Source organism: Engystomops pustulosus, chromosome 5 (genome assembly GCF_040894005.1).
Source record: "Engystomops pustulosus chromosome 5, aEngPut4.maternal, whole genome shotgun sequence".
NCBI classification, from domain to species: Eukaryota; Metazoa; Chordata; class Amphibia; order Anura; family Leptodactylidae; genus Engystomops; species Engystomops pustulosus.
The window spans coordinates 70,963,836-70,990,163 of record NC_092415.1 but is presented as its reverse complement, the minus strand read 5'-3'; the positions used below and the strand labels follow the sequence as shown (position 1 = coordinate 70,990,163).

Sequence of the window (26,328 nt, the reverse complement as noted above, 5' to 3'; positions counted from 1 at the left end):
ACAGTAGAAGATTGGAAAAACGTTGCCTGGTCTGATGAGTCTCGATTTCTGCTGCGACATTCGGATGGTAGGGTCAGAATGTGGTGTCAACAACATGAAAGCATGGATCCATCCTGCCTTGTATCAACGGTTCAGGCTGGTGGTGGTGGTGTCATGGTGTGGGGAATATTTTCTTGGCACTCTTTGGGCCCCTTGGTACCAATTGAGCATCGTTGCAACGCCACAGCCTACCTGAGTATTGTTGCTGACCATGTCCATCCCTTTATGACCACAATGTACCCAACATCTGATGGCTACTTTCAGCAGGATAATGCGCCATGTCATAAAGCTGGAATCCAATAGAGCATCTTTGGGATGTGGTGGAACGGGAGATTCGCATCATGGATGTGCAGCCAACAAATCTGCGGCAACTGTGTGATGCCATCATGTCAATATGGACCAAAATCTCTGAGGGATGCTTCCAGCACCTTGTTGAATCTATGCCACGAAGAATTGAGGCAGTTCTGAAGGCAAAAGGGGGTCCAACCCGTTACTAGCATGGTGTACCTAATAAAGTGGCCATGCGATCTGCCTGCCGTCGCACACTGTGATGCGACGCTGTCACCACGGATGATGACATCAGCGGCGACAGCGCTGCATCACAGTGTGGGATGGCCGACGCGATCTCCCGGCCAGTGAAGAGTCAAGAAGTTGCCGGGAGCCGCGATGGGGATTGGTAGCCGCTGGGAGCCGCGACGAACATCGGGGACAACGGAGGGTGAGTATTAAGTTTATTTCTTTATCTGTATACTAATAGGGGCTGCTGTATACTACTGAGGGCAGACTGTAAACTGATGGGGGCAGGCTGTATACTACTGGGGGCAGGCTGTGTACTACTGGGGGCAGGCTGTATTCTACTGGGGGCAGGCTGTATACTACTGGGAGCAAGCTGTATGCTACGTGGGGCTGGCTGTATACTACATGGGGGCAAGCTGTATACTGATGGGGGCAAGCTGTATACTGATGGGGCAGGCTATATACTGCAAGGGGACAAGCTGTATACTACTGAGGGCAGGCTGTATACTACTGAGGGCAGGCTGTATACTACTGAGGGCAGGCTGTATACTACTGGGGGCAGGCTGTATACTACTGGGGGCAAGCTGTATACTACTGGGGGCAGGCTGTATGCTACGTGGGGCTGGCTGTATACTACATGGGGGCTGGCTGTATACTACATGGGGGCTGGCTGGCTGTATACTACACCTTCGGCTTATACTCGAGTCAATAGGTTTTCCCAGTTTTCGGTGGTAAAATTAGGGGTCTTGGCTTATACTCGGATCGGCTTATACTCGAGTATATACGGTGTGTATATATATATATATGTGTGTGTGTGTGTATGTTATCTGTGTCTTTTTTTAAAATTGCGTGCTGCATCGAAATTTCGATACTCTTTTGGTTCTCTAAAAGGCAAAATGGTTAAATACCAGGATTTCTTGCGGTTACATACCACACATTATGGCTGCAATCTTCCTTCACACTCAGCGTCAGATATAGTCGCCACTGATGTGATGTGATCACTGGTGTTTAGTTGCAGCATTTAAATTCCTTTAAAATAAAAATAAATCAATAAAATAAATTAAAAATGCCCCAATGCCCCCATTAAATATAAAAGTTACATAAAATGGAAAAAGGTGAAATCATCACACAAACTCTACATATATGGTATTGCTGCATCCGTAATGACCCATACAAAAAAACTGTATCTTTATTGAACCTGCACAAAGAACGCCATAAAAAAACCTAAAATTTAGATTTTTACCGATTTTCGTTTCACAAAAATATGCAATAAAAAGTGATCAAAAACATATCTCCAGAATAGTACTGGTGTAAAGTATAGCATGTACTTTAGCCCTCAATCAAAAGTGTTGTACCTCTTGCAAGACGGCGATGCAAAAACTATAGATTTTTCCACACTTTAGGTTTTATTCTGAAAAAGATTGTAGGTAACATATTTAGTAGGCTATACGGTAAACACCAAAAGTACCATATATACTCGAGTATAAGCCTAGTTTTTCAGCACAAAATTTGTGCTCAAAAAACCTAACTCAACTTATACTCAAGTCAACTAAAAAAATAAAGTCAAAACTCACCTTTCTGACGTCACCCATAGGTCCTCTTCTGTCTCCGATGCCCCGGTGCCACCTACAGGGGCTGGGCAGGCTGTATGCTACAGGGGCTGGGCAGGCTGTATGCTACAGGGGCTGGGCAGGCTGTATGCTACAGGGGCTGGGCAGGCTGTATGCTACAGGGGCTGGGCAGGCTGTATGCTACAGGGCCTGGGTCGGCTTATACTCGAGTAAATAACTCCCCACACTCGGGATTGGCTGTAGAGGAGCAGGGGGCGTTGCTAAGCCAAGTGATGGGTGTTTTCATATATTTGAAAAGGACACATGGAGAAGCTGTTTCCCAAGTGTGGGAGCGAAACTGCTCCTTTCCAGCCACTCCCAGTGGACGAGTGCCTAGTCACACAGCAGATGCTAATGAAGGGTACAATATAACATCTTTTTTTCCTGTAAAACCTATTTTTTATACAAAAACACTTTGGCAGTGTATGTGCTATGCTCTGTGGGGACTGGGGGAGTGCTAAAAATGGGTCTCCTGGTGACAGGTTCCCTTTCAATCTGATACATGAGCCATGTTTCTATCTGCCATAAAATGGATGATATAGAAGTCTAAAGTGAGGCACCCCCTCCAATCTCTGAGCCTGACTCATCTGTGGAAAAATTAGATTTAACATAATTAGATTAGATTTAACATAATTAGGTAAGACTAGAAAGAATATATCATACCCTACCTGAAGGGGCTCTGAGTTTAGTGAGTGACAGGTATCCTTTAAATTTGGATGTGTCTTATCCTTTGCTCAAAAGAAATAGCCAAGTGTTTGGTAACAGCTTATTTCCCTCTACCTTTGAGATTGGAAAAAGGACATATGGCTGCCATTGAGAGCATCTTTAAATCTTCATTATCTTCATCAAAAGAATTCCATGCTGCACCCTTAAGAGAAAACAAATCCATGCAGCAGACTTTCGAGCGGTGTCTAAAGTGTAGAGCTTATACAAATGACATTTAAAAAATGGCCATGCCCAGCAAAACACTACACTAAAAGCAATACTTTTAGCAACAATCCACAAGACTGTGTATCCATTCTGTTTTGAAGTGAAGAATTTCCTAATCTGAGCAAATTTTACTGATCATTCATTGGAGAAGATTTATCAAGTTTAAGTGAATGTGATCTTCCACGCACCAGAAGTGGCACAGTTATAGCGAGTGCGCAGGCGCAGTGCAGGAACAGCCCTCGCTGGGCCACTCTGCCATGCAGCATGGCCTCTTCACGCACCTCCATGCCCACTTTGCATAAAGGTGGAGTAATAGGGACAATAATCATAATTCCTGGCTGTGCGCAAGCCTTGCTGAATCCCTCCCATAGACTATGTGAAGATCATTGAAAAATTGATGCCACGAACAGGGGCGTAACGACATATATTTGGGCCCCATAGCAAACTTTTCACTATGGTCCTCCTATTAACTGTGGTGTTGTGTAAATATATCTTCCACCCACGACCTACAGTTACCCCTTTATTAAAATGTATTTTGTGCCATAAAATATATGCAGGTCAAGCTAGATCTGGAATTTTGATTAAAAAAAAGAAAATGTATGTATGTCAAAGATACAAAAACAATTTTTATTGAATCATGAATCAAAAAGCAAATAATGGGGTATAACTAGGGCAGAGGGTATAGTTATACCTCATTGAGGGTTTTGTATTTTTGACTTGCACACATGCACCATTCTCTTTTTTTATGTGTTTGCGCCACAATATTTGTCCTTTTCCGACACTCACATTTTTTTCTCATTTGGGTGCAACTTTGAAATTCTGACACTTTTTTCCTGCGCTTCTAATTTCCTGAAGCTTTTTTTTCCCGGAAATTTTTGGCGTACACTAAGAACTGCCAAAAGCTGTTCTACAGAGTTCTAATTCACCTTCATGAATTTGGAGTCTGTTCTAAAACTTTTTGCTTCTGTGCCCATTCATTAACTAAATAATGGCACAATTTGTGCACCAAAAACAAGAACCCTGCGCTGCAATTGATAAATGCCCCCTTATGTGTCAGTGGGTGGTTGCACTTTTCCTTAGTCTGCTCTGTTAACCAAATACAGGTGGTCCCCTACTTAAGAACACCCAAGTTAAAGACGACCCCTAGTTACAAATGGCCCTCTGGATTTTGGTAACTTACTGCACTTTAACCCTAGGCTACAATAAAGAGTTATAACAGTTATCAAAGGTGTCTGTAATTAAGATTTATTGTCAATCCTGGTTCTTATGACAACCCAACATTTTAAAAATCCAATAGTCATAGAGCTACAATTAGAAAGTATTCAGTTCCAACTTGCATACAAATTCAACTTAAGAACAAACCTACAGAACTTATCTTGTACGTAACCCAGGGACTACCTTTAGCCTAGAAACTGCCCTTCATATAGCAATGATGTTCAATCTACATTATATCTTCTTCTTTTGTGCCTTTTATTCAAAATCTTTTCTTTAAAGTTACTTTAACTTGTACTAATACAATTTACCGAAATTGACTGTCCTTTAAACTGTAATATTTATTTTATTCTGGAACTGATAGAAATGGAAATTATTGTGAAACCTAATAAAAGAAAAATGTTCCCTTGTTTTGATTTGTACCATAAACAGGAAAAGGTATAGCCTACGGCTATTGAGCTAACTCCTTAGTGATGGATAGTCACTTACTAAGGTCAAAGAGGTGGCAGACTTCAGGCGCAAGACTTTTTTTTATGTTTTTGTCTTTTTATGTTAAATTAGAGGTCTGGGAAACAGAAATCACACCTTGTCATTCATGTGCTACAAAGGTAGAATGTATGAGCCTAGACATATGTCATACTATACCTGCAAAGAGCGCCGGTAATAGGAGGTTCACACACAGAGGATATTGTGTCCTATGCCGGCTGTTATCATTTACGCAATGCACATTACTTTGTGTTGTATTTACTGTTCTGTTATATTTTATGTCATGCAGATTACAATATTTGTGTGGGGAAGGGTTGTATTAAATAAGTAACACAATCTTCTTTACTTTTTACATTTACTTTGGAAAGTGAATTAAGATTTCGGTTTGTCTGCTTCTTACTCAAAGAATCCTCATTTAAAAGATATGGAAACATTTTGGTTATATTTTTCTACAACTTATTAAATGGTTAACCATTTTTAATTTACAGGCATATCCAATAATATTAAAGTTAACATCTTTGTTTAAATCATAAGAACTAGTTCCAATCTGCGTTTTGTCTTCCATTTTTTTAAACAATTGTAATTTAAACAGATGTCTCTGGGATACATTAATAGCAAGTAACTGTGTTAGGCTACATGCACACGATGTATGCCCGCCGTAACATAGTACGGCGGGCATACATCGGCGCTGCGGAGAGGAGCAGGGGATGAGCGCAGCTCACCCCGCCCCTCTCCGTAGGCATATACACCGCAGGGCGCCATATCACGTAGAAAGATAGGACATGTCATATCTTTCTACGGGCTATGGAGCGGTACGGTGCCGTGAGCCCATTGAAGTGTATGGGAAACGTATATCGGTCGTATATACGTAGGCCGTATATACGTCGGCTGTATATACGTCCCCCATACATGTGTGAATGTAGCCTTACTAGGTGTAACAGAACAGGAGATATGCACTATTAAAGTTACAGTAAAAACATTTATTTTTTTAAAATACAGATCTCAATTCCCGACTGCAACTGAGTGGATATCTCTAGTTTTGTTTCACCTAGAAACACAGTCCTCTTTCATAGAATTGTGTTTCGAGGTGTCAAGGTTCAGGAGACATGACTGACTGAGTGAGCAGAAGATACTTTGAAAAGTACATGCACCCTCTACCTCTGAACCTGGAAAATGGTGATTGATTGACGCTGTACATATCATATTTATAACATATTTTGTTTATGCAGTTTTAGCACTTATTAAAAAAAAATGGCAAAATTACCAAAAAACACGGTTCCCATTTTAGTTATTTGTCTGCTAATTATATATATATATATACATAATGATTTATATTATTTTATCGAGTCTCATATGTCATTGAAATAAACAAAGTGTAAATTGTCATAATAAGTAAAGCATTTCCAAATATTTGAAGAAGAGCAGAACAGAACTGCAAAAATTGACCTAGAAATACAGGTACCAATGACCCTCTGTCACAAAGGGGTTAAGAATATGTAGCTTAATTTCAGCTATATTGCCATATTTTTGTTTTGTAAAATGGCTCATTATTGACTGCTATAGAAATAGTTTATTCAACCATTAAAATGGACATGTCGGTGGAGGATAATGGTTTGCCAAATACTTCTTGTGTCGCTGAACTGATACAAAGGAAAAAAACAACCTTTCATGAGAACAACATAGGACACACAATAGGCAAACTGATGAAGGATGAAGCAGAAGATCTTGGGTAGGAGCGGCAGGTCCCCATAGCAGACTTCTGACTGGGGTCCCCTATCCCCTCAAAAAATAATCTTATTTGTATACTTACACATTTATTCACAAATCTGTCCCAGTAGCTGCTGACCACAGGGGAGGTCTCCCATGACATTTCTTATCTGAGCTTCAGGCTCAGCTGTGTACTGAGGACTGTTATGAACATATTATGCTGTACAATGTGCAGCATAATACATATATAATGCTGCACATCCTATGTAGTTATGCCCCTGCTCTGGGTTATAAAGAGGGGGAGTAGTGTTAGGAAATGGTCAACACAAGACACATTTGGTGCTTCATCATCCAGCAGAAAAAATATAATCCAACCGTTTCCTGTGATTTCCCACCATATTACTATTGAAATTTGGAAAATTCTGCCAACCAAAATCTGCTGCTACAATAGATGGCTTCTTCTTATAAAAGCCCAATTGCCATAGCTTGGTGGGGTAGGCACCCTTATGAAAACAGAGTTTGTTGTAGTGCTTGTTTGAGTGATGCAGCCTCTTCAGAGTTTAAATCCAGCAATTGCCTGCAACCTGATGTATTGTAAAGCAGTAGTGCATGGAGATACATTGTTGTCCCTTTTCCTGAAATCGTTGTTTAGAAGCACTGAGATCCCCAGCAATCTAATCTTGTACCATATTTGTCCTTCTGTAATCTATATCTTGTAAAATAGCTGAAAATTAATAATATGATGAGTGATAAATGTTCTGTACAAAAAGTTTTTTAATAACGTGGAATCAATCATGATAGTGGTTCATAATCTCAGAACAACATAAGATGAAGAATCACACATGCCTGACCATACTCTCAGGCTTACACTGGAGATTATATAGTCACCGCATTATGCTGCCTTTGGCTCATTGTGATAAAGGGTGCAGCAAACGCTATTCTATACTCTTGATCAGTGAAGCAAATCATTTTGAAGCTAACTCTAGGAAAAGTGTTTTCCTGCTTCAGGCCTCTTCCAGGGGTAATCAGAAAACTCTATTGAAGACTTGCTTGTGACATATTCATCACCTCTATTACCCCAAGAGCTCATTTGTCTCATACACGTACTACATTTTACCAGACTTCCATCTAATTATTTTTATCTGTATATCTATCTGTTTAAAGGACATCTATCACCAGATCAAGGATTGTAAACCAAACATACAGACATACTGTTACATTTTACATGTTACATACTGTTACATGCCTGCCTCTGGCAGGATCTGCTTTTCTTTTAGATTCTTATGCCCTTGTTTTAAAGAAAAAAGGGCTTTAAAAATTATGCATAGGAGTTAATAGAGTCTGGGGCCCCTCAGGCTCATTTGCATACCTTTTAAAGCCCCTTTTTCTTAAAAAAAGGGCATAAGAATCTAAAAGAATAGCAGATCCTGCCAGAGGCAGCGCACACTAGTCGGTGTGCTTGGTTTACAATACTTGATCTGGTGATGTCCTTTAACCCTTTCACGACCCGTGACGTAATAGCACGTCACGGGTCGGCCGCGGGTGCATGGAGAGGGCTCACGCGCTGAGCCCTCTCCATAGCCGGTAAGTCTTTGCTGCATATTGCAGCAAAGGCTTACCGGTAACACCCGCGATCGGTGCTAGCACCGATCGCGGGTGTTTTCACCTCGATCGCCGCCGGCAAAGTTGCCGGCGGCTTCAAAAGCATGGCGGCGCGTGGGCGCCGCCATCTTTTCGAGGATCGCCGCTCCCCGTGACGTCACCGGGGAGTGGCGATCCGTCGCCATGGTAACCTCGGGTCTCGCGAAGACCCGAGGCTACTTCTGGTTAACCCATGCATTACAATGTGCTATCAGCACATTGTAATGTATGAGGAGTAAAATCCCCATATACTGCCATACTGTAGTATGGCAGTATATGATAGGATCGTGCAGACCCCCTAGGGTTAAAGTACCCTAGGGAGTCTGAAAAGTACTAAAAATAAAAATAAAAAAAAGTTAAAAAAAAAAAAATTATAATAAAAAACCCTAAAAACTCAAATCACCCCCCTTTCCCTAGAACTGATATAAATATAAATAAACAGTAAAAATCATAAACACATTAGGTATCACCGCGTCCGAAAATGCCCGATCTATCAAAATATGATAACGTTTTTTCACTGCGTTTAATCCCGTAACGGAAAATCGCGCCCAAATTCGAAAATGGCACTTTTTTTGTCATTTAAAAAAATTAAAAAATTCTATAAAAAGTGATCACAAGGTCGTACAGTCCTAAAATTGATAACATTGTAAACGTCATCAAAATCCGCAAAAAATGACACCACCCACAGCTCAGTACACCAAAGTATAAAAAAGTTATTAGCGCCAGAAGATGGCAAAATCCCCCAAAAATTTTTTGTACAGGAGGTTTTAATTTTTTTAAATGTATGAAAACATTATAAAACCTATACAAATTTGGTATCCCCGTAATCGTACCACCCAAAGAATAAAGTAGACATGTCATTTGGGGCGCACAGTGAAATCCGTAAGATCCAAGCCCACAAGAAGGCGGCACAAATGCGTTTTTTTACCAATTTCACTGCATTTGGAATTTTTTTCCCGCTTCCTAGTACACGGCATGGAATATTCAATACCATCTCTATGAAGTGCAATTTGTTACGCAGAAAATAAGCTGTCACACAGCTCTGTACATGGAAAAATAAAAAAGTTATGGATTTTTGATCATGGGGAGTAAAAAATGAAAATGAAAAAACAAAAAAGGGCCAGGTCCTGAAAGGGTTAATATATTTTTGCATCAAATGCCATTATGCACATTTTGAAAAAATGTCTATGAACAATATAGGAAAGCTAAGTGCCCAAACTACAACTCAAAACCACACTTATTTATTGCCTGGCAGCATGTCAGTTTAAGCAGTAACTTATGACTAACGTAGTGTTTCCAGCTCTACCACAGTTTTCAATCATATCAGCACCCTATCGATGCCAATACTGAAAGAACGTAGGGGAAATTTTGGAATATAAGTTCTTTGTAAAAAGGAAATCTATTATCAAAATCAAGCATGGAAAAACCAGCAGGACTTACTCATAGATCCAGGCTTTGTGACTGTGGTAATCTTCTAATATTTGTTATCCATGGCCTCCTTCCTTCTAAAATCAACTTTTAAAATGATGCTAACAAACCTGAAGGGCTCTGTGGTGCTTTTTCAGAGCATCTCCATTCTGTGGCTTCACAGGCTTTTACACTGTAGAACTGTAAAGTGCTTTTGTACAGTGTGAGAGCGTGCAAGGCTACAACATGGAGGGACTCTGGTACTCCCCCCCCCCCTAAAACCCTTTTGTTGCATTAGCATAATTTTAAAAGTTGATTTTAGACAATTAAATGTGACAATGCATATTTGTTCTGAATGGCGCTCCTTTTATTCTATGCCCTCCTGTACAGCTGTTTACCATGAGGTTTCAGTACATTCAGGAACAATTGTGTATCAAACTTTGTGAAGTTTTTCATCATTTAATGAGGTTGGCCACTTTTTCAACAAATCTGTTCCATTAGACACGTCTCTGCATGTACCTTTACTTGCTATGAAAGCTTCAGCCTTGGTGCCCTCTGCATATATATGCAACTTCCTGTTTCTTACTCTTTCAGTCCGTCCTAATGGCAGCCTCCAGTATGTTTTTCTGTATGTTTTTCTTCCAGTGACAGACAGAAGGGATAGGGGTGCAGGATGAGTCCTAATCTCCTGATACTGGCCCTTCCTATTCATCAAGGCTCAGGCATGTAGCAAAGTTTCACAGAGAGTTTATACACAGCACTAAAGTGAGTATAAGGAATGATGAATCAATTGGTGAACATTTAGGAATTATTATTAAAGCAGTAAAGCCACATGGGAAATTTATGTTAGAGTGGCCAAACCCATCAATCCATTGGGAATTTTAAATTTTTTGGCCAAAATGAATGTATTATCCTTTTAAAAAAATTCCATTTTGGAAATTCCATTTCAATTTTTGAAACCCCCTTAACTCCTTAGCGCTCAGCATTCGATATATCAGACCCAGAGCTGAAGCCAGCATCGGGATACACAGGGTGTTGGCTGTAACTCACAGCCAACACTAAAGTGTAATGCCCGTGGTCAGAGTAGTCTCCGATCGCGGGTGTTTAACCCTTTAAATGCCGTAGTCATGCCGCAGCATTTAAACTGCCTTTAAAGGATCTCTGTCCCATGATCGCCCTGCACCCTCTTTGGGGGCCACAGATCGTTCCTATGGCAGCCCTGAGGTCAGATCAGGACCCCAGGGCTGTCCGCAGGCATTGCCTGTAAGATGCCGTCATCTTAAAGGCACAGTGTCAGCCTATGCACATGCAACTAATTCAGTATTGCAGGGTATTATCATGAACAAGCAATCAGATGATTGCTTGTTCATGTCCCATGGTGGAACTAGTAAAAAACTAAAAAAATAAATAATTAATAACAATGCCTGTAAGCCCCATGACGTATAAAGAGACATATGGATTACCGCGGACCCACTGGATTACCCACTGTACCCACTGGATTACCGCGGACAATGACGTAAGCCGACACCAGGGACCGGAGCCTAAGTGGTACCCGGTTTTCACCAGAGCCAAAGCAGGTTGGACTTGTTGCTGCGTGGTACCACCAGGTCATTCCACAGGCACAACTTTTTCCATGGTGGCAGTAGGTCAGGAGAGGCAGCACGGGATCAGAGTCAATAACAGAACCGGGGTCACAATGGTTTTCAGAATACAAGCAAAGGGCATCAGACAAGCTTTCTCTAGGGCTGTGAGGCACAAAGACAAAGTGGACAAAGGAAGGGGCTGGGAATTTATCAGGGCAGGTGGCCAGCCTGCGGCCATTATCGGCGTGCTGGCCCTTTAAATCTCAGCAAGCCCGCAACTCCCTAGGAGATGGGTACCGCAGAGACCACCCTTGGAGCCAGGGAAGGTAAGTTAGAGTGCAGGCGTGCTCCGGGGACACAGGGAGGCACACAGGTGCTCCTGCGACCCATATCCCAGGTGACACATCTAATGCACAAAAAAGTCTAAATCATAACACAAACCACATATATAACAACCCATAGAATAAAAGTAAATCATTACTGAACCCACACGATGAACACCATTAAAAAAACCTGTTAAAAACACTCCAAAAATTATGATTTTTACCAATTTAATCCCACAAAACAAAGTGATCAAAAAAATATGTACTCTAGAATGATACCGTTGCAAAGTACAAAAACGCCAAAAGCCAAAAAAGTTAAATGTTATGCCACTTGGAAGATGGTGTTCACAAATGATAGATTTTTCCCCACATTAGGGTTTTAGTTTCAGACTTAGTAAAACATTAGAAAAAATATTCAAGTATGGTATCCCCGTAATCGTATTGACCCATAGAATAAAAATAATATGATTATTAGGCTATATGGTGATAACCAAAAAACTGAAAAAATCAAGCGCAGAATAGATGCTTTTCTTCTCCTGCTCTCAAAAAAAAAGTTTCTTTATATGCATAATAAAACTGTACCCTGCTTCACTAGACCATCCTTTCCATTTAATGATTTAATTACAGGTTTTATCATACCAGTGAAATGTGTAATCATTTGTTTCTACAAAAACTAGGGAATATAGTAGCCGACAATTCTAATCAATATATTTGTTCATTCTAAGCAGTTTTTTATTCATACAAATGGTAAGGCGTCGCTATGTCTCCTGTGTGTTACACACCTATCATTAATTGGAAGGTAGTTTGTAGAGAAGAAGAGCGGACCAGATAGTTTGGGCATTCTAAGATATATATGTAGATGAACTTTCATGTTCACCTGCTTCACAAAGAAGTTTTGAAACCCGTTGTGTACCCCATGCTATAACCAATATATTGATGATCCATGAATTGATGAATATTAACAATATGAAAGGAAGACATTTTGTGCTTTAGGTGCTGTGAAGTAATGTAACTAAGCATGTGCTCCTATTAATATTGATCCTACCTATAACAGTTTGTTTTAAATTCAGTATTGCTGCCACTAATTACCAAAGTATACCATATTTTTCATTGCATTTATTATGATTAAATATTGTTAAAGCAATGACCTTTATTGACAACTGTAAAACAGTTTCTGAATCTTGAAGTTACTCTTCGCTTTCAGTTTGATTTGCTTAAGTGACTATTGCACTGCCAGGAATTAACAGCTGACGTAGCTACTGTAGCTAGAAGAACATCAAATCAGGCCAGAAAAACCTTCCTATCCACATTATGGCACCACCATGCTTTATCAATATCCTCATTGTGATAACTATAGAGTTGACTTAGAATTCCAACATTGGAAAAATTCTGAGGTATCTGTTCTAGTATCCAAATGTTACAAATGTATTATAATTGTCAGTCCAATATGTCTTGGGTGTTTACAGAAGCTGAAATTCTTTCTAGAAATGATTAATAAATGATACAGTATTCTACATAATATAAGATGTTTGATATTTGTTTACTATATTTCCTTCTTTATAGTGTTATGATTACAACAACAAAGCTGTGACCGGAGATCTATGTGAAGATCTGTGTGTGACTGAGAAGCTGATGTATAAGCACTGCCTTCACTACCAACAGGGTAAAAAGGTTCTACAAGCTGACTGGCAAGGCACATCAATTATCCTGAAGTCCAAAAATGATGCATTTTTCAAGTTTCAGACTCCTGTCTTCCTGGATGAATCTGATGCTCAGCCTCTTCCAGATGCAGAACTTCTCATGATGGTAGCTGTGGAAATTAAAAACACCCTGGGTTTGGACTTGCCAAACATCACCTTATTACCTTTATGGCCTGAAAGGAAGTATAGTCAGGACTGGAAAGTAGAGCTTGCAAGTATGTGGTCCTTATACCAACAAGAAGAATATCTACTTTTTAATTTGCTTCAAGACTTTAGTAGACATGTCCTCCGTGTAGTCGGGACCTGTGGACACTTCTATGGTGTTGAGTTTCTCAGTGCTGGACACTCTTGGAAACAACATTTTTTTCCTATGGAAGAGGTTGTTGGTCAATGCAAAACAGGTGAGGAAAAGATGAACGCTATCCTTGACATTGCCATCAGTTTCTTAAATATGGTCCATCAGTTTGACAACGAGTTCTCTCATCGCCTACACCTTTGTGATATCAAACCGGAGAACTTTGCTATTAGAAGCGACCTCACTGTAAGTTATCTTTCTTCACCCCCACTGAATAATCTGCATCTCATTGTAACATTTAACTGAATGAGAATGCTACCTGGCTTAACCTTCTGACTGCTTAGTTTATATGTGAAATGATTGGTCTGAATATAATTTGAAGGGCATCTACCACCAGGATGAAGGACTATATGCAAATGAGCTTGAGGGGCTCCAAGCTTCATAAGTGTTAATGGACTCAGGAGCCCCTTAGCATCATTTGCATACAGTCTTTCACCCTGGTGGTAAATGTCCTTTAAAGCATACCGGGATAAAAGCTTCTACTGCAACACCTGGGGAGCAGGATGTAAAGTTTTAATCAAAGGGGCAAATCATCATTTTGGTATATTGAAATGCACATTAAAGGAGAGAAAATAACCTGAACTATAGTCCATTAGTGCTGTTTGTAAGTGGTGGTGGGTCAGTAATATATACCTTTATAAAGTCTTGGCTGTAGTGAAAGACTCCTCTTAAAAGTCTACTACCTTTCCAATCACACCTTCTGTGTTTCCCATCAGTCTCTCATTAAAAAAAAAGAAAACAATTAAGCAAATGAACTCATTGGTGCCACAGGGGTACAAACCTCTCTATACAGGACAGGTATCTGCTCTATTATATATTATGGGGGCCATGATCTCATCAGGAAAGCTGCTCAGTTGGCATAACAAAGGGGAGCCCCCCGAAGGCTTCCAGATTAGTCATAATTAGACATAATTTATTACAGTTGTAGTGAAGCATATTGTAGAAAAGATCAGAACCCATAGGGTTCAAATGCCTTTGGAGACCTGAAAAAAATGCAAAAAAATGTAAAAAATCAAACCCCCCTTTTTGTCGAACCTATTTGTAAATAACTAAAACCATGAATGTTATTCCCATATCCCAAAGTCCTGATCTTTAAAAATATAAGAACTCATGAAATGTACCCCATAACAGTAAAAAAAAGTCTGAACTTTTTTTGTCATTTTAACACCCATAAAATCAGAATTTGGCCATATGACAAATTGTTTTTTCCACCAAAAGATTACTTTTATTTTCTAACCCCTTCCCGACTACTAGTACGGCGCTCGCCAGGTCCCGGTGCATGAAGAGGGCTCGCGGGCCGAGCCCTCTCCATAGCCGGTAAGTCTTTGCTGCATATTGCAGCAAAAGCTTACCGGTAACACCCGCGATATCCGTGATCACACATTTTAGAGCTCTGGAAACTCTATTCCCAGCCAGACTCCCAGCTGGCAAGTTGGCAAACCGAGCAAACACCATCTCCAAACTTTCCATCTGCCTGCTGTGCCTCAAAATTAACTATAAAATACAAAGGAAAAACATTAAAAAAAATTACACTCAATAACATAGGGAGGGAGGGACAGCTTGAGTTTCACCTCAAAGAGGGAGATAACCTTGTCTCCCAGTCATATAAACCCCCACGAGGGGAGGACGCCATGATGTAAGAAACAGGGGAGAGGTGAGAACACATCTTAAAGGCACAAATCACCAACCCTTTTAATGTGCAATAGTTGCATCTTATAACGTCATCCCCCAGTCTAGGGGTACATTCCTTAAATAGTCAGGTGTACCCCACAAGTAAGTGTCCCTGATTTATCATGCTGGATTTTGATGGTAGATTTCCTTTAAAGGGAACCTACCACCACAATTCTACCTATAATGGTAGATCGGATGGTAGGTGGATGAATGGGCTAATCCTCACATCCCGGCTATCTTTTAGAAAACTTTAATCCTGTGATATGTAAATTTTTTTAAGCAGCTACTGGGGCGTGGAGTAGCTGGACATGAGGCTACAAGTCGCGGCTACTCCACACCCAGTAGCCTCTTTACTCCGCCTACCATTTAATATTCGGCGCGCAGCTCCCTGTAGCTGCATGCCATAATCCGAGTCCCCCGGCAGCTGCGGCGTTCTGTGCATTCGCAGTAGCTGTGGCCCCGGACCAGTGGCAGCGCAGCCGAAGGCCTGTGTTCTGTGCATGCGGAGCTGCACGGGGACTTGGATGAGGGCGCACAGGTACGAGGAGCAGCGCGCCGAAGATTAAATGGTAGTTGGAGTAAAGAGGCTACTGGGGCGTGGAGTAGCCGCGACTTGTAGCCTCATGTCCAGCTACTCCACGCCCCAGTAGCCGCTTAAAAAAATTTACATATCCCAGGATTAAAGTTTTCTAAAAGATAGCCGGGGCGTGAGGGTTAGCCCAAAAAAGGGCTATCCTCACTTCCCATTCATCCATCTACCACCCGATCTACCTTTATAGGTAGAATAGTGATGGTAGGTTCCCTTTTAAGGACCCATGGCACTTTGCTTACTGCCAGGAGCGTTGCTAGGGGGGTAAAAGATCCGGGACACGAGCACCAATGCATAAGTATTGCACTTACATTAATGCCCACTCCTGCACATAACCCCCTCACATTTGTTTGTGCCAATAACAACACCAGGTGCTGGTTATCAATCTCATGTGAGTTACTGGAAACACCTATGCAATCAAGTCGAGGCCCGTCCCTAAAAGCTAGCGTTGTGTTTGTAAACACAACGTGAATGCCATATTATGAGTGTGGTCTAAAAAAATATCCTCACAGCCCCCCGGTAAAGTCCTCGGACAGCACCCAATAATGTGCCTTCCCCTCACAGTGCATAGTTAAAAAAACACTTATACTCACTAATACTGTGTTCTCTCCACTCCTCAACTAGTCACTAACCTCATGTACTCCCCCTCCTGACTCAGTAACTCCCTCCTCTTTCAGTTACCCCTCTCATGTCCCCCTTCCTCATTCAGTTACTCCCTCTTTCAGTTACCCCCCCTCATGCCCCCCTTCCTCATTCAGTTACTCCCTCCTCTTTCAGTTACCCCCTAATGTCCCCTCTTACTCATTCAGCCCCCCCCTTACCTCTCATGTCCCTCCCTTACCTCATTTACCTCCTATCATGTTTCCCTCTCACTTCACTAGTGAGGAAGTGCGGCTCTCTGAAGACACAGATATTCATGAGAGTGGGGAAAAATATCCTGACAGCAGAACACATGTCCTGCTGACCTGGGGATATCTAGGGCTCCAGCCAAAAGATGTTTTGACCTAGCGATGCCCCTGCAGGTAACTATAATTTTGCCCCACTTTAAATTAAGGGTTGTATTGAGGATTGGAAATAATTTCATAACTGCATTATTTTCAGAGTGTATATAGTGTTCAGCAATATTATGGTCTCAGCAATATTGAGTTATACATTTCCAGTTATTGCCAAGCAAATTAACAGTGGAAAACACTTACTTTCTGGCTTAGAAAAGGCTATTGCTTAATGATATTGAATATTTCACATAGAAAGATACATTGATATATTTCTCTTAGTTTGAAAAGTATGAAAGGGAGAAAAGAGTAAGCACTGAAAAAAATATTTATTGCCCATAGAAGTGTGATTTCATGAAAAAAGCTAAGGGCACAGTCACTCTGCACACCATCTTGACAAAAAAAGCAGAAATGTAGATATTTATGCTAATTTATAAAAAAAAAAAAAAACAAAGTAAGCATTCAGACCCTTCACTAAGTATTGAGTAGAAGCACCTTCCTTGCAGATCCTCTTCAGTTCCCTCATGTTGGATGGTGAACGTTGGTGGAAGCCATTTTGAAGTCTCTCCAGAGATGCTCAATTGGGTTTAGGTCGGGCCTCTGGCTGGGCCAGTCAAGAATGGAGTTGTTCTGAAGCCACTGCTTTGTTATTTTTTCCAAGCACAGAACTCTTTTGTGGAAGGAGGTAGACCAGGGAAACATTTAGCCAATAAAATCTGCAATACCAACTCCAACAGCTTAATTATGGTACTAAGAAATAAAGAGGGGGAAGTTACTAGGGATCCAGTTGAGATTATGCAAATACTGAGGGACTTCTATACGGAATTATACCAATCTGAGCTGGCAGTTAGTCAACAGAGAAATCGAAAATATTTGGAAAGAATTCAGTTTCCACAAGTATCAGCCCATAATAGAGAGATCTTAGGTGCCCCAATCACCATAGAGGAATTAAAAAAGGCCTTAGAATCATTCAGTAAAGATACATCCCCGGGCCCGGATGGGCTCCCATTCAGCCTCTACAAAAAATATAGTGACCTTCTCCTTCCTAAGTTATTGAAGGTGTTTCAAGAGTGTTTTAGTAGGGGAAGGGTCACTGGATCAATGGCAGAGGCAGATATTGTGCTCATCCCGAAGAAGGACAAGGACTCTTTGGATGCAGCCTCGTACCGTCCGATTTCCCTATTGAATACGGATTTGAAGATCCCACTGCTTTGTTATTTTAGCTGTGTGCTTAGGGTCATTGGAGCACATTTACTAAGGGCTTTGTGCCAGTTTTCCATAATACTTTGCACTTTCTTTTAGGCGCAAACTGCTTGCACAGGTATTTGCTATGTCTTTCCATCCTGTCTCTTTCATCAGATGTGATGTATATTGGTCAGATGGCAACAACTATGCCTCTGTCTGCCAGTATATGTCAATTTATACACTCAGTGTACAAGTCAGGAGCTTTCACAACAAATACACAGAGTGTACGCAAAAAGAACTAAGTGTAAACCCAGCCATATGTATTTTATAATGGTACCATTATTAATTACTTGAATGAGCAGATGGAAACCTACCTGGAGAGAAGGTTTAGAAATACAAAAGAGGTCAAACAACAACAAAAGACTTCTGGATGCAAAAAATGACCCTCAAAGACAGACTTATTGAGTTTATTTAAAAGTCTAACTATATAACATGTTTCTGAGGTCACAAGCGATTTTCCTAATGTCAGTGAAACAAGGAAAGGATGCCTGTGACCTCAGAAACATTGGGGCAGATTTATCAAGCTGTCTGAAAGTCAGAATATTGGTGGCCATGGGCAGCTAAGAATATTCTGATTTCAGATAGCTTGATAAATCTGCCCCATGGTGTCTATATTAAAACTTGTATCACATATAGCTAGTAGACACATTGGCGCACCAGCGTCTGATAGGCCCGCTGCTGCAAGTTCGCAGCCCGATACATCAAGAGGCGTGGCGCAGAGGTCCTAATAAATATGCCCCATTGTCACATATAGAGAAGTAACTTTGTGTCTTTCTTTAAGAATGCTGAATTAATGATTGAGGTGACACATTTCCTCTAAAAGAAATGAAATATTTGCTTGTTACTGTTGTTTAACCAATTTTATAGTCTCAATGAACTCTTCAGACAATGTGCCAAAGCTATATTCTTGTTGGCTTTCATAGTCCTGACTACATAAGATTGAAAATCTATCTCATCATTTCTCGGTTCCTGATCCACACCCTTCACTTGGATTTCTCCAGTGTTTAGTGGGATTAAAGTATGTGCTTGTTTTTGTTCCTTTGCCATAAAGGGGGGAAGTAAGGATCATCAAAATCTCTGATTCTAGTCTGTGTACACTTATACAGTACAGATTTCTTGTATGTAGACAGGATCTGTTTGTTGAGATTAATATTTTCATTGAACCTGTAAAGTTTAATTATTGTAGAACACTGTTTATGTACATACTAACAGAAGTGACTTGACAAATGATAATCCCTTAATGAACAATGTCATTATCACAGTTTGCTCTGTGTTATGTACGCTTTGTGTCACATGTATCAGGAAAAATATCTCTTGTGCATCATAGCTGAGTTAATATGACTTGTCTACACAGGTCTCTGAGAACACAATTCCAAGGATAGTAACAATAACTTTTTATGATCTTTTATTTAGTTTATTACAAATAGTCTGATTTATAATTACATAGTATAATGTTCATTTCATCATTGTCAGTCAAGTCCCAGCAACTATTTCTCTAAGTATTAGAGTCAGCTAAGCAGTGCATTGTAAAGCTACCCATTCTTGCCCTATGGAACGAATACAATTGGCCAATGTTTGGAGGATAGAATCTCTTTCATTCAAAAGTATTATGTATATCCTTCTGCAGAAATTCTGCAGAAGTTTTGGGTTATTTTCATTATATACCTTGTTATACCCTTTTATTCTTAACCTTGACCTTCATAACTTTCCATAGTAACAGACTACAAAGAGCTGCTGTCTATTCCGATCCTACACGTCCTTCCATCTGCCCACTTCATGCTAAAATGATTTGCAGTGTCAGAACAATGACCCTAAAATCCAAGGTTAAAATATAAACCCACGTCAATTTTTTTATTTGTACTAAAAGTTTCACTGTGTCACGGGTGCTCCTGGGACCCAGGTTGCATGTGCAGCCATGCTCCTGTCTGTGCCCCCAGACCCCTGCCACTTCCCCCTCCTGTGCCCCTCCCCACCTCCTAGGGCGCATGCGCCAGCTTCCGAATATTTAAATTATGATAAATTCCCAACCCCTTCCTGTGTTCCCTGCCGGATCTTCGTGTCTTCGGCAGGTTTGCATCTAGGTTGAGACTTTCCATGCCATCAAAGTTTGATGGAGACCCCAAGTTGTGCATGGGCTTTATCACCCAGTGCTCCCTGCACATTGAGTTTATGCTGACACAGTTCATCACGGAGCGGTCTAAGGTGACATTCATCATCAGCCAGGAAAACCCTGGCATGGTATGCTTCCCTCTTGGACAGAAAAGACCCGGTTACAGCTGACATCACCTCTTTCTTCACTGAGCCAAAGTATGGCTGTCTTCTAGGAACATCCGATTGAAGATTCCCAGCTATAAACCTGGTACCCCGGTCCCAGGTGCCGGCTTATGTCATCGTCCACGGCGATCCATTAGGTCCACTACCCTTTGGAGCCTGACACACTGTTCTTTTAGCTGTATTATTGTTTTATTTACTTTTTCTTCAGGCATTTTTATGAACTTCTTTCAATACATTTAATAAAAGGGCTAATCTAAGTTCAAATATTAACCCCAATCCACAGGATATAAAATCTGATCATGTGGATATGACTGCTGGGTTCCTCTATTTAAATGCAGTGATAGATCTCGATGGCACCCTGCTTTTTGGCTATCTTTAACAGTCCCATAGTCAGTAAATGGAGCAGCAATGTCCTTGTGTGACCTGGCGCTTAATTCAGATGGGAAAAGAGAACACCGGGACCATGCCATAAGATATTCATTCTACATCTCTGAATAGGATATAACTTTTTGAACTTGGGTGAAATTATTTAAAAGAAAACTACCAACAGGTTCAAAGATTGTAAACCAAGCACACTTCTTTTAGCTTGTTATGCCCTTGTCTTTACAAATAAAGGCTCCCAATTTATGCAAATCAACCTCAATTTACAGCTATGTAGCCTGAAGCCTCTCAGGCACATTTGCACCTATAAAGCCTTGTTTTGTAAAAACAAGTACATAGCAAGCTAAAAGAAGAGCAGATCCTGTGAGAGGGGACACACACCAACATGTAAGTGGTTAACAGACCTTGATCCTAGTGGTAGAATTTATTTTAGCAATTCAAACTCTCCTAATTAATCAGCTACAATACAATACAATAAAGTTTTCTTGATCCTTTAGGAAATTGTGGCATTACCTTTTTGTAAGGCAAAATACATGTTCAGCTTATTACATGCTAAATAGAACAACTCTCTATGTGATGACTCAATGCATTTTGATTTCTACAATAGAATGTCTTATTGCCTGTGTTTATGTTCTAACCATATAGTTTTTGCACAAATTTATGCCATAATTTATCACAGTTAGCTTATCAAATCTGCACCATTGCCTCGATTGGAGTTTGAAAGGGGGCAGGCAGGCTAAAACCTTCCCACAAGGTAACTGTACTCAGCATGCAGCAGTGTGAAAAAAAATAAATATTTTCTTCTTTTCCTTATGAGATCCAGTGCCAAAATACTAAAAAGAATTTAAGCCTGAAATGTGCTGGTGTCAGCTAATACTGAAGCAGAAAATACTTGTTTAATTGTTGATTTTTTTTCCTGAATGAACTTAGAAACACAGAAATTTGGCAAAACAATAGAACACATTTTCTATACATGCAGGCAGCAACAACCCACTATTTAAGCTCCTTTAATGGTCTTGTCTGCAAAGTAAAAGATTTATTCTGTTGTGGGCACAATGAGACATTGTATTTAATAACCACTGTAGACAGAAATTCTCCTCCCGCGGAGACTAGATGACCTCTTAGCCTGCAACATGGTTTGTCCTATTCATCTTATTTTCAGATGAATGTATAATATTCATACATTATACTGTACTAGGGTGAAAAAAATACATATTAATTGCACTATTTTACCTAGTGCTCAAAGTTTTGGCAGATACAAATGGCCTTATTTTCTTAGTCACCATAGAGCTCCTTGCAAGGTGCCTTATGGCCTAACAAACCAGCCACAGTCAGCTACTTCTGGAGTAGACTTAGTGTGTAAAGGCGACTCTGCTGCAAATATTAGAATAAATAATACTGGAGCAAAAGCTTTGCTCATTTATAAATAGATAAAAGAAAAATGTTGTGTAGCACATTATCTAGATTGCTCCCTGTAATTGGATGCAGCTCTCATCTGTTGTGGTCTAGAGTTAAGTAAGAGAAAGACCATGCATCACTTGTTATGTCCAAAAAAGATCTAATCTTGTGTAGATGTATCTACAGCCTTAGGGTCCTGGAATTACTTACTTTCCAATATGTGGCTGAACATCTTTGCTTTAACCTACAAAAAATATCAGTACTCCTGAAAAGCAATATAAAATATGATTGCAAGTAATTCCGTTTTTTGGTTTTCTATTCAGGACTCTAAACTAAATATATAGTTTCCAAAGATTAAAAATGAGTATAACTAGAAGTATATTAGCAATAAGACATGTCTGACATATCTCTATGTAATATATTAATTATGCAAGTATGCTAATTGCTCAAGAAACAAGATTAATGTTACTGATTCTGCATTTTATACATATCACTGAAAGTAAAGTTGTAGGTGATTCCATGATGGACTGGTTAGTAGATTATTAGTAATATGTTATTCTGTTTGAGGTTCTTTTGGAGCTAGTTATTCAAAAGAACACAAATATGATTTAGCATTTCAATTTCTATATGTGTCTGTGTTTTAGGGGGATTTAGGAGCTCGTCTAGTATTTAATTGTTCACTGAAACTTTCCTTAACCAAATTTATGTTAAGGGGAAAGGAGGATATCTTTACAATAATTTAATTTAAAATAATAAATATATAATACTGTAAATTTCACCAATGAAATGTTCCTGTTAAATGGTTTAGAAAACTGAGTCCCCAATATTCTGCCTTTCTACAGAGCAGTTAACTTACCTTACACTTTCCCATCCCAGCCACTGAAAAGTCTATTGGTGTTAGGTATAATCCTTAATAGTTTTTTGTGCCGTGTTCAGAGGCTCTAATCCCTAAATATTATAATAAAATAAACTATTGTGGAGTTAGTTTAGATGGCAAGTGGGGTAAAGTCTTTACAAAGAAGTTTAGTCCTGATAACAGCCTGTTAAAACCTGTAAAACATGCAGATCACTCAGAACTTAATTTTATGTGAAGAAACTACCATAAGACTAAGCAAGTCCAGCTGGGGATCAGATGTTTGGTTTGGGTCCAGTCCAAGTTTTAACTTGTTCTTTATAACCAGCTGTAAAAAGCTTGATATGCAGAATAGTTCCACTGCGAATAAAAGTATGTACTTTCCTAATCTCATCTACTTCATACAACCATCTTTTTACTTTATGAAAGAGCACAAGGACATGTTATACACCCGCTATCTATCACAGCTAATAAATTACAGCCACTACTCCAATGCACATGTTTCTTCTGTCTTTAGAGAAGTCAAGCGTAGAATGACCTTCTTACTACCCCATGGTTAATATATCAGTTTCTGCAACCAGTCTAATAGAAACTTAGTTCATCACTAAGGGGAAAACTTTGTAGAGAACCAGGTTGGATTACTAGATGTGAAATTCCTGCTCCTTGACAAATGACACAAATAACACGCATTGTCAAAAAGAAAACAGAATATTGTTTAACCCCTTACCAACATGTGACATAATAGTATTTCACATGCCGGCTGCGGGTGCACGGAGAGGGCTCACGGGCTGAGCCCTCTCCATAGCCAGTAAGTCTTTGCTGAATACTGCAGCAAAGGCTAACTGGTAACACCCACGGTCGGTGCTAGCACCGATCGCTGGTGTTAACCCACTGATCGCTGGCGGCGGCGCCGCCATCTTGCCAAGGATCGATGCTCACCATGACGTCATCGGGGAGTGGCGATCCATTGCCATGACAGCCTCAGTTCTCCTTTTCATTTAAAAAAAAAAATTCAAATCCTCCTCTTTTCCCTAGAACTGATATAAATATAAATAAACACCTTAGGTATTGCCGCGTATTTGCCATTTTGAAAAATATAAAAAGAACAATAAAAAGTGATCAAAAGGTCTTACAGTTCTAAAAATGATAGCATTAAAAACGTCATCAAAAGTTGAAAAATTGACACCACCCACAGCAAAGAATAAAGTAGACATGTTACTTGGGATGTACAGTGAAATCCCAATTTCACTGCATTTGGAATTTTTTTCCTGCTTCCCAGTACACGGCATGGAATATTAAATACCACCATTTTGAAGTGCAGCTTGTTATGCAGAAAACAAGCCATCACACAGCTCTGTATATGGAAAAATAAAAAAGTTTTATACATTTTTAAAGGTGGGGAGTGAAAAATTAAAATGCAAAAATGAAAAAGGGCTGTGACGGGAAGGGCTTTGAAAGGAAATCTACCATGAAAATCAAACATGGATAAACCATGCACACTTACCCATAGACCCAGGCACCGTGACTGTGGTAATGTAGTATATTTGTTATTCATGGCCTCCCTACTTCTATAAACTGAAGTGCCCATTGCACAAATGCTGAGGAAGCAGGGAGGAGGGTGAAGGAAAGGGGCTGCTGATAACAAATATAAGAAGATTACCACAATTACAGTGCCTGGATCTATGAGTTATCATGCTTAATTGTCATGTTAGATTTCCTTTAATATTTGCAATTCAAAATGGAAAAAGCTAACTGTTAATATAAGCTGAATATGTGCTGAAATGTATGTTCACTTTGCTATTTTATTTATAGATGCACAAAAATATTTTTCATAAGATAACAATTCTGAACTAGTTCTAAAAAACTAACTTTTTTAAAGGGGTGGGTGCAGGCAGCAGCTACTAAGTAATTTTAGCCTGTTACACCTCCATTGGTATCACCTAAAAATATGTAGTGGAATCCTAGCAATATGACAATATAGAGTTGTTTATATTCATTCATGAATGTATATTTTCTAGTAAATTATTCTTACATGCCTGGCATATGTCAAATTATGTCATCAGAGCATATAATTTTGGCACTACATCAAGGATATGAAAAATAGGACCCATATATGTCTTAATAAACCATCAAGTACAAAAACAAAAAACTGTGCAGCAAAGAAGGCAGTTTGGATTTCTCCTGTGCTCAGGCTCCATGTTCTTAGCAAGAGTCTGCCACAGAGGTTAAAATCGGGGAGTTAAATACAGGCAGTCCAGAATTACGTACAAGATAGTTTCTGTAGGTTTGTTCTTAAGTTGAATTTGTATGGTAAGTCGGAACTGCATATTTTTTTTGGTCTCTGTGACAATTGGATTTTAAAAATGTTGGATTGTCATAAGAACCAGGGTTAACAATAAAGCTTCATTGCAGACACCATTGGTGACTATTATAGCTGTTTATTTTAGGCTAAGGCTAAAGTACAGTAAATTACCAACATCCACAAATCCATTTGTAACTAGGGGTCATCTGTAAGTCGGGTGTTCTTAAGTAGGGGACCGTCTGTATTTCAGTATCAGTAGTTTTGTGTTGTTGGTCCTCATTTATTTTAGGCCTACTAAACTTAAGTCGGTACCAACTGCCCCCTGACTTTAGACATCAGCTGATGCAGGGCTCAAGTCTACAGAAATCGTTGCTGATTGAGGGAGCAGGACCGGGACTCCAGCTGTCAGAGACAGCAGGAGACCCTAGGGAGAAGGTAGAAGCTGAAGTTAATTGGAAGCCATTTATGTTGTAATGGTAGTCATGATGTCAAGAACAGATTTTGAATCACAATGCATGCTGGCTTTCTGAAGAACCCTTTCAGTGGCCTCATTTAGGATGTCTAAATTTGTACTGTTGTTTATGGAAGAAACAGAAATATTGAGGTCTTGATTCTGTTCACATAATTAACATATATTGCTTATTAGACATTTGAGAATGTCCTTGCCTTTGAGTCCCGCATTTATCTCACTTTGTGTATATTCAAAACAACGCTGTATCAAATGCAAGGAAACCAATTCTAATTGCCTAATGGAAGCATTATTCTAGTCCATGAAAAATGGTTTCACCCTTGAATATTGAGGCATCAATCTTCAGTTTGTATTCTAGTGGAATTCAGTAGCCTCTGTAGTGTGTAAAATAATGTGAAGTAATTGTAATATGGTTGAACTTGGATTATTAGCCTGGAATCTAACCTAATTTTTTAAAAAACTATTTTAGTAAAATGTAAATTAACTGCAGAGGCTACTGGGATGTGTACTAGCCTGGCTGGACACTGAGAGCTAAGGCTGCCCCCGTAGCCTCTGCAGTTACTAAAAAAGTTTTTAATAAGTTAGTTTATGTTCCAGCATATTAAATTACAGATTAGGGTAGAGGTAGGCAGGAGGAATCTACCG

The 26,328-nt window shown here is 39.8% G+C and overlaps 1 protein-coding gene across 1 annotated transcript in view; it reads left to right on the top strand.

Moving 5' to 3' along the window:
• The window catches only part of DIPK1C (divergent protein kinase domain 1C), a 49,927-nt gene that overhangs the window by 10,699 nt on the left and 12,900 nt on the right, over window positions 1-26,328 (top strand). The window contains exon 2 of the mRNA XM_072152344.1: window positions 13,018-13,695. Coding sequence (XP_072008445.1) covers window positions 13,018-13,695 — 678 coding nt within the window. The remainder of the gene's footprint in view (window positions 1-13,017; window positions 13,696-26,328) is intronic.